This window comes from Trichosurus vulpecula, chromosome 8 (assembly GCF_011100635.1).
Source record: "Trichosurus vulpecula isolate mTriVul1 chromosome 8, mTriVul1.pri, whole genome shotgun sequence".
Lineage (NCBI taxonomy): Eukaryota > Metazoa > Chordata > Mammalia > Diprotodontia > Phalangeridae > Trichosurus > Trichosurus vulpecula.
The window spans coordinates 100,864,683-100,876,724 of NC_050580.1; the positions used below are offsets into that span (position 1 = coordinate 100,864,683).

Sequence of the window (12,042 nt, forward strand, 5' to 3'; positions counted from 1 at the left end):
TTTAAAACAAAGTCTTTATGTTCAGGGTGTCCCAGAAGCTTTAATAACTTAAAACCATATTAACACCTTTGGGACACCCTGTATAAAGATCAAGAGATTAATCAGGTCCTAAAGAATAATAGCATAAATAAGTTCCCCTTATTTCCTCACTATGAAGTGTAATTGTATAAAATCCACATCACAAACTCCCATGGCAGGGGATACATTTATTTTAATGGATAGCGAAAATATTTAAAAAATGGTAAAGATGAACAGAAAGAATATTTGTTCTTCATTTAGTTATTGCTATCAAATGACTGCTAAAACACTAAAATACATTTTTAACTTTTCACAATGACCTCAGTTATTTTCTATTGTCTTCTGGGACCTAAAGGTAAATGTTTTCTTTACCTGTTAAAGATCCCACTTAGACATAAATGAAGCTGTCTCAAAGTAAAATTCTATCAAACATTTTTAATAAATGATTGTGTTATTGAGGTTTCTTAGTTTTCACATGCATATTTTAGTTTGTTTCACTGTATAATTAATTCATTTTTAAAATCCAAGGCATAGGCTGGGAGTTCTAGCTTGCTTGATAATTATAACTGATTTAATCAAAAATTCTTGCTTCAAAAATAATGATTGATTTTTAAAATTAGAACAGATGTGAACATTAAATAAATTGAAGAAACAATGATGGTCTTCAAATGTAGTATATTATTACTCTTTACTAACACATCAACTGATATACATACATCCTATTTCAGTTGATGCCAGTCACTGTTGTCCTTTAGCAACGAATGTGAGCCTTAATGAGATTTTTCCAAAAATGCTTTGCAGCACCTCACACATTGTTCATATACAGTCTCAAAGTCAGAGTCATTTCCATAATATGAATCTTCAATAATAAGTTGTTTCTGTGGATCATAGCTTCCAAGGAGTTCAATTTTAGCTTTGCAGTTTTTAACTTGATTAACTTTTCTATTCAGATCTCTCAAATTGCTTTCATCCATACGTAGTATATAATCAAAGGTCAGGAAATCTTCCTTGGTAATCTGCCTGGCAATATGATTCATGGTAATGCCATTTTTTGTCATGCAAATCTGCCCTCGATAATCAGGAGGGTTTCCTATTTCATATGTAGATGTTGCAGCAGGGTCTATCCTCCACTTATCTGAAATATTTTCCTTAGCTACAAGTTTCCTAAAAACTGCTTCTGCTATAGGGGAGCGACAAATATTACCCAGACACACAGACAGGACAGACCTCATTCCCTCTGCAGCCATTTTAAATTTCCTACTCTAGGATAATCCCAAAATGGTGGATGAATTGGTAGAAACATAGTACTGTTTCATGGGTATGAAATTAAGAGGTAGGAGACCCAATCTTGAACAAATCTCTTCATTTTCTGGATGCCAGTTGCCCCATCCATAAAATCCATAAAATGTGGACAAGCATGCCTTTTCTGTGTCATGTCTAGAAAAAGATGTGGTCTTTTCTAACTAAACCTGTGAGTTTATCAAATGCATGAGACCTGGTGAACTCCTGCTGTGTAGGATTTAAGAGACTGGTACAGCTGCTTCCACTAGCTTAAATAACCATGTTAGACTCCTAGAGGACTGGCCAGAGTCATTGTAGTCAAGGCAACACCATTATTTAGTCCCTCTCCTATCAGTCACATGTGAGAAATGAGTGCTACCAGAAGTTTGAGAAACGGGCGCAACCTAAGTTCTGTGTCTTCTTCTTCCATCAGGTGCATTATAAACGTGGGCATGATGAACGTGTTTCCAGGTTCACCACAGTGGCAGATACCCCTGAGCTGCTGCATGCCAAGGCTAGTGGACAGCTTCAAAGTGATGTAAGGACTAGAAGCTAAGTCACATTTATTCACATTTACAGTTTATTTTCCCTGTCTCACTTAGAAGGGGGAAGAGCAAGAAAGTAGGAGAAAACTTAATATGGTACCTCTATTTCGATCCTTATGAAAATCTGAGAGTTTGACATTCAGACCCTACACCAATGCAGCTCCCAATTCCTCTACACCTTAGCAGATGGACTCTATGAATTGTTCGGATAAAAAAAATCATTATCTGTTGACCAGCTCACCGGTGATGGGCCTCCTCTAGCTTAGCCAGTTTGATCTTCCAACAGTGCAAGTTACCAGGTCTTTACACATAGTTTTTCTAGCAGTCAGACCCACCAGAGCTTGTGTTCTTTTGGCATCACCTTTTAGACCCCAGAGTCCCTTCTGTGTCACGATAAATCACCGAAATAGGACTTTAATGTAGGTCCATATGACATGAGCAAGTCACTTAAAACGAAACAAAACAAAAACAACAACAAAAATCTCCGTACCTCAGTTTCTCCAAGAGAGAATTGGACCCAAAGGCCTTCAAGGTCTCTTCTAATTCTAATTCTGTGATTCTGTGATCCAATGACTACACTTATATTGGTGGGAAGTTTCTTAATCTTAGTAACATATTTGTTTCCACAGTCAGACATTTTATCTGTCACTTCACTTTGCTGAATATTTTTTTTTAAAAACAAATTATACTTTAAATTAATAAGCATTTATTTTCTCTCCTCACCTTTCCTAACTCATTGAGGAAGAAAAATAGAAAACAAACTCTTGTAACAACGATGAGTAGTCATGTCCAAAAACGTACGTCTCCTTCAACACCTTGAGTTTATCACCTCTTTGTCAGGAAGCAGGGAGTTCTCTTTATTATCTGTCACTGGAATCGTGGTTGGTCATTGAGCTTTTCAGAATTCTTAGTCTTTAAAATTGCTTGTTTTTGCAATGTTATTATCATTGGATATATTGTTCTCCTGGTTCTGCTTGCTTTATCTTGCACAAGTTTATGTAAGTCTTCCCAGGCTTCTCTGCGACCGCCTCTTTCATCATTTTTAATGGCCTCTTATCATAAGGTTCTCATAGGCAAAACTCCAGAGAGAGTGAGTTTAGAATGGCATAATCCTATAAAAAAAGAGTACTGGCCCAAGAGAGAGACGGAACCTGGGTTCAAGTCTCAGCACTGTCAGTTGTTGGCTTTGTGACTTTGGACTGGTCACAATCTCTCTGGGCCTCAGTTTCCACATCTGTAAAACAAAGATAGTGATACTTATGCTTCCTTCCATACATGGTATATGTGGAGGAGAGCCTGTGAATGCTTTTCTACATAAAGATGAAATGAGATAATATGTATGAATGTGCTTTCTAACTACAGAGCTCTAGAAAAACGTGATAGGATCATGATTGTTCTCACTCATGTAACACTTTCAGGTTTACAAAATATTTCACGTATAATACCACATTGGGATAAGTAGGGTAAGAATTCTTATTACACACACACACACACACACATATATGTGTATATATATATACATACATGCATAATAAATCCACATTTATAACAGATATATTATGTATATTGTAAAAAGAATATATTACATATGTAATTCCACATACATACAATACATATATTATACACATGTATAATATATATAAAAGTTTGCACACATACATGCATATATATCTACATGCATATTATATATACACACACACACACACTCATCTTAGGTTTTGTTTTTCTATTTTTCTTAATGATTTGGTGAAGGTGAGGAAAAAAATAAATGCTAATTTATTGAAAACATATCTATATCTATGATGAAACTAAGGTTCTGAATGGTTGCCTAGGTTCACAAACTGGTAAGTTTTGGAGTTAGGACTTCAATGTTGGTCTTTTGACTATAAGGCAAGAATTTTCCACTGTTTTTGTTGTTCAGTCATGTCCCTCTTGACCTCTTTTTGGGCGGATTATCTTGGCAAAGATACTGTAGTGGTGGTGGTTTGACATTTTCTTCTCCAGAGGATTAAGGCAACCAGAGGTTAAGTGACTTGCCCAGGGTCACAGAGCTAGTGAGTGTTGGAGGCCAGATTTGAACTTGGAACTTCCTGACTCCAGGTCCGGTGCTCTATCCACTGAGCCACCTAGCTATCTCTACATAGTTTTCCACTAAACCACCCTGTTACTATAACATCTGCAAATATAACAGACTCATTAAACATAAATTGTTCTTATTTATGCATTAAAGCAAGTTTCCAAGGAGCACCATCTAGTTAGCCTAGTAATTACTGTTGTCATCACTGTCTGTCTCACTGTCTTTAAAGTAAAAAAATTCTCTCTTTGATGCTACAAACTATTAAACCATTATTTCTAGAAAAAAATTTCCTTTATGTATAGCCTCCCTTCTCCATGGTGCAATTACCCGGATGATTGTGTTAGGCTATGAATAAGGCTAGAAACCTTCGCGGTAAGATCAGATGTGAAACAAGGATGCCCATTGTCACCAATATTACTGCAAGACAAGCTCCAGGCTTGGCTTCACAACCCTGCTTTTATCTAAGCCTTGATCCAGGTCTGGGACTGAGGTCCATATCCTCCAAATTCATACCTAGTAGAAAACAAGATAGCAGCAAATGGCCCTTGGATTCTCTTGCTTTTTCTCTTATCTGAACTTTGTGTCACTCTTAGTATTTAACCCAGTGCTATGTCCACAGTAGGTGCTCAATAAATGTTTGTCATTCTAGGTGCAGTACATGGAAGATTACGAGCAGCAGAGAGGAAAAGGTAGCTTCCCTGCCATGATCACTCCAGCCTACCAGATTGCAAAAAGAGCCAATGAGTTAGCCAGTGATGTAAGTATCCAAATGAATGTTTTGATGTCAGGGGCTCACAGCCAGTGAGTACGCTTGCTCTAAGAACCAAGGCAATGGTTCTTGCCTTGTTGGTTTGGGATTATTGCCATGGGTCTGTGAATCCATAGGTATACCACATACTGTCATTTTAATCTTTATTTAGCCTCAATAAATTATAATAGTAATGCTTGTTTTATTGATGCTTCACTTGTACCTACTAGAAACAATTGTTCCTGTGACCTTTGGAATGAAATTTGACTTTCTGTAGTGACTTTTTTGTCATTGTATTCAGTTATCCCTTCCACTTTGAGGAGGTTAGGGGCACAGTGCCCCTATGATCTGGAAAATCTGTGTAAAATTTTTTAGCCCTCCCTTTGTACCAGAGCAGAAATCTGAATTTTTTTCTTTTTCTTTTATGGGGTGTTTACAGCAAATTATTGTAAAACTTGGGTTAAGTATTTGGTCATAAGCTTTGTGTCATCTGCTGGCCTTTGTATGTCATCTGCAGCTTCTGCAAAACTTCCCCCCCAAATTCCTGTTTAATTTCTTATGCTGACCCACAATATATCAAAACTGCAGTGAGCAGAATCATGATGTGGAAGGAATAACTGTACCTTCTCACCCAGATGGCTACTGAAGTATGCTACTATCATAAGGAGAGAGGGAACCCACAAATATTTTTTATATTAAAATGGCATCGTTATACTCAGAAACCAACCAATCAATAAGCATTTATTAAGTGCCTACTATGTGCCAGGCATCATGCTAGTCACTCAATATACAACCAAAAGTGGCCTTCTTTTTTAAGACTAAATGCAGCCGATTAATTTCTAGCCTGTGGAACCCAGAGTCAGGAAACACCTTAATTTCATAGTTATTAAGCCACATTTACCACATTTTATTTAGCAACTGAGAGGCAACATTGTGCAGTGGATAAAGAGCTAACCTTTGGAGTCAAGAAAACCTAGGTTCATAACCTGTTTCTGACACTTAATTAGTTTTATGACTCTGGATAAAAGTCACTTGACCTCTCATGCCCTAGGTATTTTTTTTTAAGACTTTGAGATGCAACATTGCATCTGGTAGAGGAAATTTCTATGCCAAGTATTTCCTTCATAAATGAGGTCACAGATCTGGATTTCTAAAAAAGAAAAAAAAATTCTTTACATCTTCTCTCTCCTATTAGATCATAAGTTCCACAAGGGTAGGGAAAATTAATTGTTTATCTTTGTTAGCACCCCCATCATCTAACACAAACTATTGCCCAGAGTCAGCACTTAAGCGTGTTCTGAATTTTGAATGGATGAACTTGGCTATGTTGGGAATCTGACTCTTCAGTGTCCATGACATTTTCCTGAATTTGAAGCAAGAGGGATCATTGGGAGACAATTTCATTTTAAAACTTTAAGCCTGGTATATGGCCAACTAAATTCCTCTGGCTTGTTCATGTTACCTTTGTGCAGGTTAGATATCACCAGCAATACCAGAAGGAGATAAAGGGGAAAGCCAGCCATGCGGTTGCTGGAGCTGAGGGCCCTTGGGCAAAGGAATACAGAGATCAGTTTGGCCAGGTAGGTAATTGTGATTATGTATTGCAGATTGGCTTGTTGACACCTTAAGAACTCATTAATTGGACTCTAATTTGAAGTACTCAGTCATTTGGATAGGTGATGATATACTCTTAGAAAGAAAGGCTTGCTAAATAAATAGTTGATGAAAATATAATCACAGAGGATGTTTTTAACTTATCTAAGAGAACAAGCTATTTTAAAGACATTTATAAAATCTACAAATATAACAAACTTGTTAAAAATAAATTATTCTTATCTCTTCATTAAGGCAGGTTCTAAGGAGTGCTAATTACCAACACCTAGTTAGCCTAGCAATATTCACTTGACAGTAATAAAACTACATTTCTTTAAACTTAGTCTATAATTCAGGTGCATCGGGGATCATTCCTCGGGCAAAGAGCAGTGCTGCATAAAGCACTGTGTAAAGGATGAATTATTCAGATATTTTACCCAGCCTCACTCTCTGTACACGAACTGAATCTGTGCAGTGATGGCAACAATTGGGATACCATTTGAAAGATAACACCTGTTTTTCTAAAGCCCTATATTTTCTTCTTCTGGCAAAGTGCACGGCTGTTTTTGGAAGGTTATATTTTTAATTTTTAAAGTGAGAGAGATAGTTAAGGACAGAGAGTGAGAGAGAAGGAAGGAGGAAGGGAGAAAGAGGAGGAAGAGACAGGGCTTTAAAAAAGAGGTTTGATTGATGTTTCTTAATTAGCCAGTACTAGACTGGTATCAGTCTTTTTGGCATAGGTATAAAAAAAGAAATAGAAAGGAAAAACCACAAACAAATCATTACTCTTTGACTGATAAAGACTTCTCAGTCGTTTTTAATGATTGTCCATACTATTAAAGTGTATGGGTATGTATATAACATACATTAAGGCCTATTTGAAAATGGTCTGGTAGTGAAAATTGGTCGATGAGATTCAATGAAGTGCAGAGAAAAATGCTGAATTCAACACTTAAAAAAGCCAGTTTCAATTATGTTTTTCTTAAACTCAAGTAGTTTTAATGAATTCCAAAACAGCAGTTCAAGAATAAGTTAATAGAAGTCTCACTCTATTTTTAACTCAATGAAGAAAATGTATTTAAAAATAATTTTTTTTAGAAAGTAAAAGATTTTTTAAAAAAATCTTTTATTTAAATCTATTTTTAAAAGACTTGAATCAAATGATTTAGCTACCTTTTGGCTGGTGTTACCTATCATAGGATGTAAAATATACCTCACATATGCAATATATACATATACAAACATATATATATACTTGGGCAAGTAATTTCTTTCTGGGACTCAGTGTATACACATACACACACTTTTTTGTGAAGATTTTTTTTTGTTTACTACATCTGAAAAGAATGCATATACAAAGAACTGAGACAGAAGAAAAGCATTGGTTCAACACTAATGCATCTATGAGAATTAGGATTTTGGGAAGGTGAACAAAATTCCCTGGATATCTAAAAAGTGTTTTCTGATAAAATTTCTGTACACACAAACACATACACACATACGCATGAAATACAGCTTTTGTCTCCTAGCAATCCTGGTAATCTAGTCCTTTTAGATGGGCTTTTCCAGGACTCATTATAACATAAATGGAAACCAGAGGAAGCCCCGATTGACAAAGTTATTGTCCACATCCAGCTGTTGAGGGTCCTCAGGATAGTGTGATCCCACTTGCTGCGTGACATGGTGTGATTTACCATGTTCCACCGCTTCACAAGAAGAGCTGGGATAAAAGACACATGGAGAGAAAGAAGCTATACGTATCTCAAACATTTACCATATTACATTATTCACTCTTTCCTCTATGGGGTAAGCAGGTGGCTTAATGTGACCAAATACGGTCCATAGCAAGTGAGGTATCAATACTTATATAAAATAGCTAGTGTGGTTTACATAATTCATGCATTGACAGAATGTCTATAAAAAAATTCTAAAGGAGAGGGTAAGGTCAAATACTCTGCCTGAAATGTCCAATGGATTACATTTCAGATAATTATCTGCCAACTTGAAGTTGCCTTTTCATAAACACTTACCAAAATTCAAATATAGCTGCGTGATGCAGACTTTCTTTTGGGAGGCGATGTAGTATATTGAGGAATCAAAACACTTAAATGTGAATCTTGACTGCACCATTTATTAGCTATGTGACCACGTCCATACTCTTGAACCTCTCAGCCTCACTTGCTTCATCTGTAAAGTGGGGATAATGTTATTAACAGTAGTTTTAATGATATCTAGTACTTACATAACACTTTAAGGTTCGTGAAGCATTTACTCACTTGATCTTTATCACAACCCTATGAGGCAGGTGGTACTATTATCTACATTTTTACAAGTGAGCAAATTAAGACAGAGGTACATAGCAATATGGCAGCTAGGTGACTCGGTGGATAGAACGCTGGGACTGAGATCAAGAAGACTCATCTTCTGAGTTTAAATCTGGCCTTGGACACTTACTAGCTGGGTGACCCTGGGCGAGTCACTTAACCCTGCTTGCCTCTGTTTCCTTATCTGTAAAATGAGCTGGAGAAGGAAATGGCAAGCCACCCCACTATCTCTGCCAAGAAAACCCCAGATGGGGTCAGGAAGAGTGGGACAGGACTGAAAAATGACACAACGGCAATGGAATAATATATTTTATACACATGTAGTGAAGACTCTCCCAGGAGGAGACCAGCTACATCTTCCCCTCAGGGGTCTAGGGGACACCCTTGAGGGATAGTGTGATGACTTTTTAATGCTGTTGTCTTCAGCCCCTATCCTGGAGCGTTTCCTCTATTGTTAGCTACCCATAATGATAACTATTATCAGAGGGTTATTGAGCTAACGTGTGTGAAAAATCTTGGTAATCACCAAGCATTTTATAAATGTGAGCTGTTGTTATTATAATTATTCTTATATTATTAATGATAGAAATCGATGAGTGTAGAGGCCAAAGGTCGATACATACATCTATGTGGCTCTACTAATAGTATCTAATATTATGTATTAGTATCATATACAATATTAAATATAATATATAATAATATACTAGCAAACACACTTGGAATAAGATTATCAATGAGACTGACAGTGCATCCCAGTAATAACTCAGATCTAGGTGAATGTAAGAAGATAATAACCCAATAATAATGCAGAATCTACAGTAAGACATAAAGCTTTGGAAAAGGACATCAGAACATAACAATGAGGACCTGTGAGAATATTGAAGATATATTATTTACCCATTGGCATTAGATATAAAATTTGGATGCTCGTGATATGCATACCACCCCATGCCCCAGCAGAATACAAGCTCCTTGAGGGCAGAGACAGTTTCATTTTTGGCTTCATACCCAAGTGCCTAGCATAGTTGCTGGCACTTAGCGAGTACTTAAAGAAAGCTTGTTGGATTGCATTGAATTGGATAATAATATTTATCCAATATTATTTCAAGAATATTTTCTTTCAGTGATTTTTTTTGCAAGTGCAGCATGAGTATGGGTTTTGATAATGGTCTTTCATCATCCACTCATTCTGTGAAGTTGGAGTTAACAATTAAACTTCCCACATGTCTCAGCAGGACTATTCAGAAGAATATGAAGAGGCCAGGGGAAAAGGTAGCTTTCCTGCTATGATCACTCCTGCTTATCTGAATGCGAAGAAAGCCAACGAACTGGCTAGTGATGTAAGTATAAAGTGGAGGAGACCTAAGGGCAACAGAATCAATGAAGAAATGGGCTTTTTCCACCAATGTTCTTAAAGAACCTTATGTAATGTAACTGTTGAAAGTGCGAAGGAAGAGGAAGGTGCCTTGAACTGGGCTGCAGGAGTCTAAGGTTCTAATCTTGGCTCTTTGTAATCTTGGTCAAATCACTGGACTTTGGTGAGCCTCAGTTTCCTCACCTGTAAAAATTTAAAAAGATGATCCCAAAGGCTTTTTCCAGGTCTAGCAGTCTCCAATTCTAAGAAACTGAAGTAAAATAGATACCTAGTCCCCAGTTCCTATTTTACATCCAGGGACATTTTGGACATTATTTGTTTTTTAGAGATTTGTATAAACAAACAGGATAATTGTGCTTCTGGTCAATTTGGGCTCATGCAGATGTTGGAACATGCATGCAGACATGAAATGGCTGCATATAAAATGGAAGTCTATGTAATGGAAGTCAGCACTGTGGGTGACTAGCTGACTGGGTAAACACATGTACTGGGCATCTGATTGCACTGGTAGAGCCTGGCCAGTAACCTGACTCTGCCTCATGGAGCCTCAGCCAGCTGGCATTCCTCGAAAGACAGGCTATGATTAAACTTCGTCTTCTCCAATACCCAATGCAATACTCAATATAAATCTCTAAATGCAAAGGGAATCAAAGTCAGATCATCTCTATTTCCATCTTCCATATCCTCCTTTTGAGAGAATCCACAGGATGTCAAATCTTATTGAAGTCTATTGTTTATTAAAGATGAAGAGGAGTTCCAAGCACTGAGCCTCTTTGCTCATATAATCATTGGCTACGTTCCCCTTACTCTGCCCTTTTTCTGGTAAAGGGAGAAGAGGTGAAATTCAAATCCTAGTTTTACCACTCCCTGATCCTAAGATGATTTTTTCCTTGTGAAGTTAAAACCTTCCTTCCATCTGTATGGCCAGTTGGTTGACTCTCTCTCTCTCTCTCTCTCTCTCTCTCTCTCTCTCTCTCTCTCCCTCTCTCTCTCCCTCTCTCTCTCTCTCTCTCTCTCTCTCTATATATATATATATATATATATATATGGAAAATGCTCAAAGAGAAAAGAGAAGGGTAAAGTAGTAATTGACAATCTAAAATTGAACGCATACTATGTAGCTTTGTGTCAGATTCAGTAGAGAAAAATTTTGCCATAAACTAATTATGGGGCACTTTCAGAAATGGCCCATGAAAATGGTGATCTCAGACCTCTTTTGTTCATCATTTCTTTCAGATAAAATACAGGCAGGATTTCAATAAGATGAAAGGAGCTGCTCACTATCACTCACTTCCAGCCCAAGACAACTTGGTCCTAAAACGTGCCCAGAGTGTGAACAAACTTGTCAGTGAGGTAAGAGTGGAGAGAGGGTTACCTGTGTTTATGGGCTTACTAGGGATGCTATTTTGTGGCATGGGCAGGGAACAAGATATTCTGATGATCAAATACTCTGGTTGATGGAGAATCATTATACATAGATTAGCAAATTTTCAAAAACAGAATAAGATACGAGTCCAACACTAAAACTCTTGTATGCATAATTGATTCCTTGATGATTCAGAAGGTGCCATGCAGCAATACCTCAAGATTATCGTTACAAGTGTCAGTTACTGTTGTATCGTAGATGTGAGAGAAGTGCCACATGGAACACTTATTGAGGTTTCTAGATGTCAGACATGCTAAGTTTTCCTGTAGCTTGTTGGTTTTGTATGTAGTAGCTTTTATAGACAAGGCATCAAGTTCCAAATGCGGATCTTCACTAAAACTCAGAGGAAGAAAAATGGTCTTATTCTCAATTACTACATAGATCCCGACAAGTGCAAATAATGGGTCTTCAGAAATGGTCCCATGTACTCGAACTTGGACTTTTTGAAGTTATAAGTATGTCAAATGTGGTCATTGGTTCCAGTCCAATGGAAATATGCAATGGGAATTCAAATAATTCCACCACTTTAGAGGATTCTTTATTCGCATCCACTGGGACTTAGTAGTATACACTTCTTATCTGAAGTGGGAAAGGGTGTTGAAGGTATTCATAATCCTGGTGAGTATTAATTCAGAAAAAAAGACTCAAAACTATC

The 12,042-nt window shown here is 37.1% G+C and overlaps 2 protein-coding genes across 4 annotated transcripts in view; one reads left to right on the forward strand and one right to left on the reverse strand.

The window, feature by feature from the left end:
* LOC118829017 (nebulin related anchoring protein) overlaps nt 1-12,042 on the forward strand; it is an 87,314-nt gene that overhangs the window by 13,816 nt on the left and 61,456 nt on the right. For 2 of the 3 annotated variants that reach the window (XM_036735941.1, XM_036735943.1), the window contains exons 7-11: nt 1,733-1,837; nt 4,571-4,678; nt 6,142-6,249; nt 9,819-9,926; nt 11,198-11,314. In XM_036735941.1, coding sequence (XP_036591836.1) covers nt 1,733-1,837; nt 4,571-4,678; nt 6,142-6,249; nt 9,819-9,926; nt 11,198-11,314 — 546 coding nt within the window. The remainder of the gene's footprint in view (nt 1-1,732; nt 1,838-4,570; nt 4,679-6,141; nt 6,250-9,818; nt 9,927-11,197; nt 11,315-12,042) is intronic. The other variant, XM_036735942.1, reaches the window with a different exon arrangement.
* Nucleotides 789-1,265, reverse strand: LOC118829019 (low molecular weight phosphotyrosine protein phosphatase-like). Its single transcript, XM_036735946.1, has one exon. The coding sequence runs from the start codon at nt 1,263-1,265 to the stop codon at nt 789-791; it is 477 nt and encodes a 158-aa protein (XP_036591841.1).

Bases quoted from the DNA above. Each gene is read 5' to 3' on its own strand.
- LOC118829019 (XM_036735946.1), bottom strand. From the start codon at position 1,265: ATGGCTGCAGAGGGAATGAGGTCTGTCCTGTCTGTGTGTCTGGGTAAT.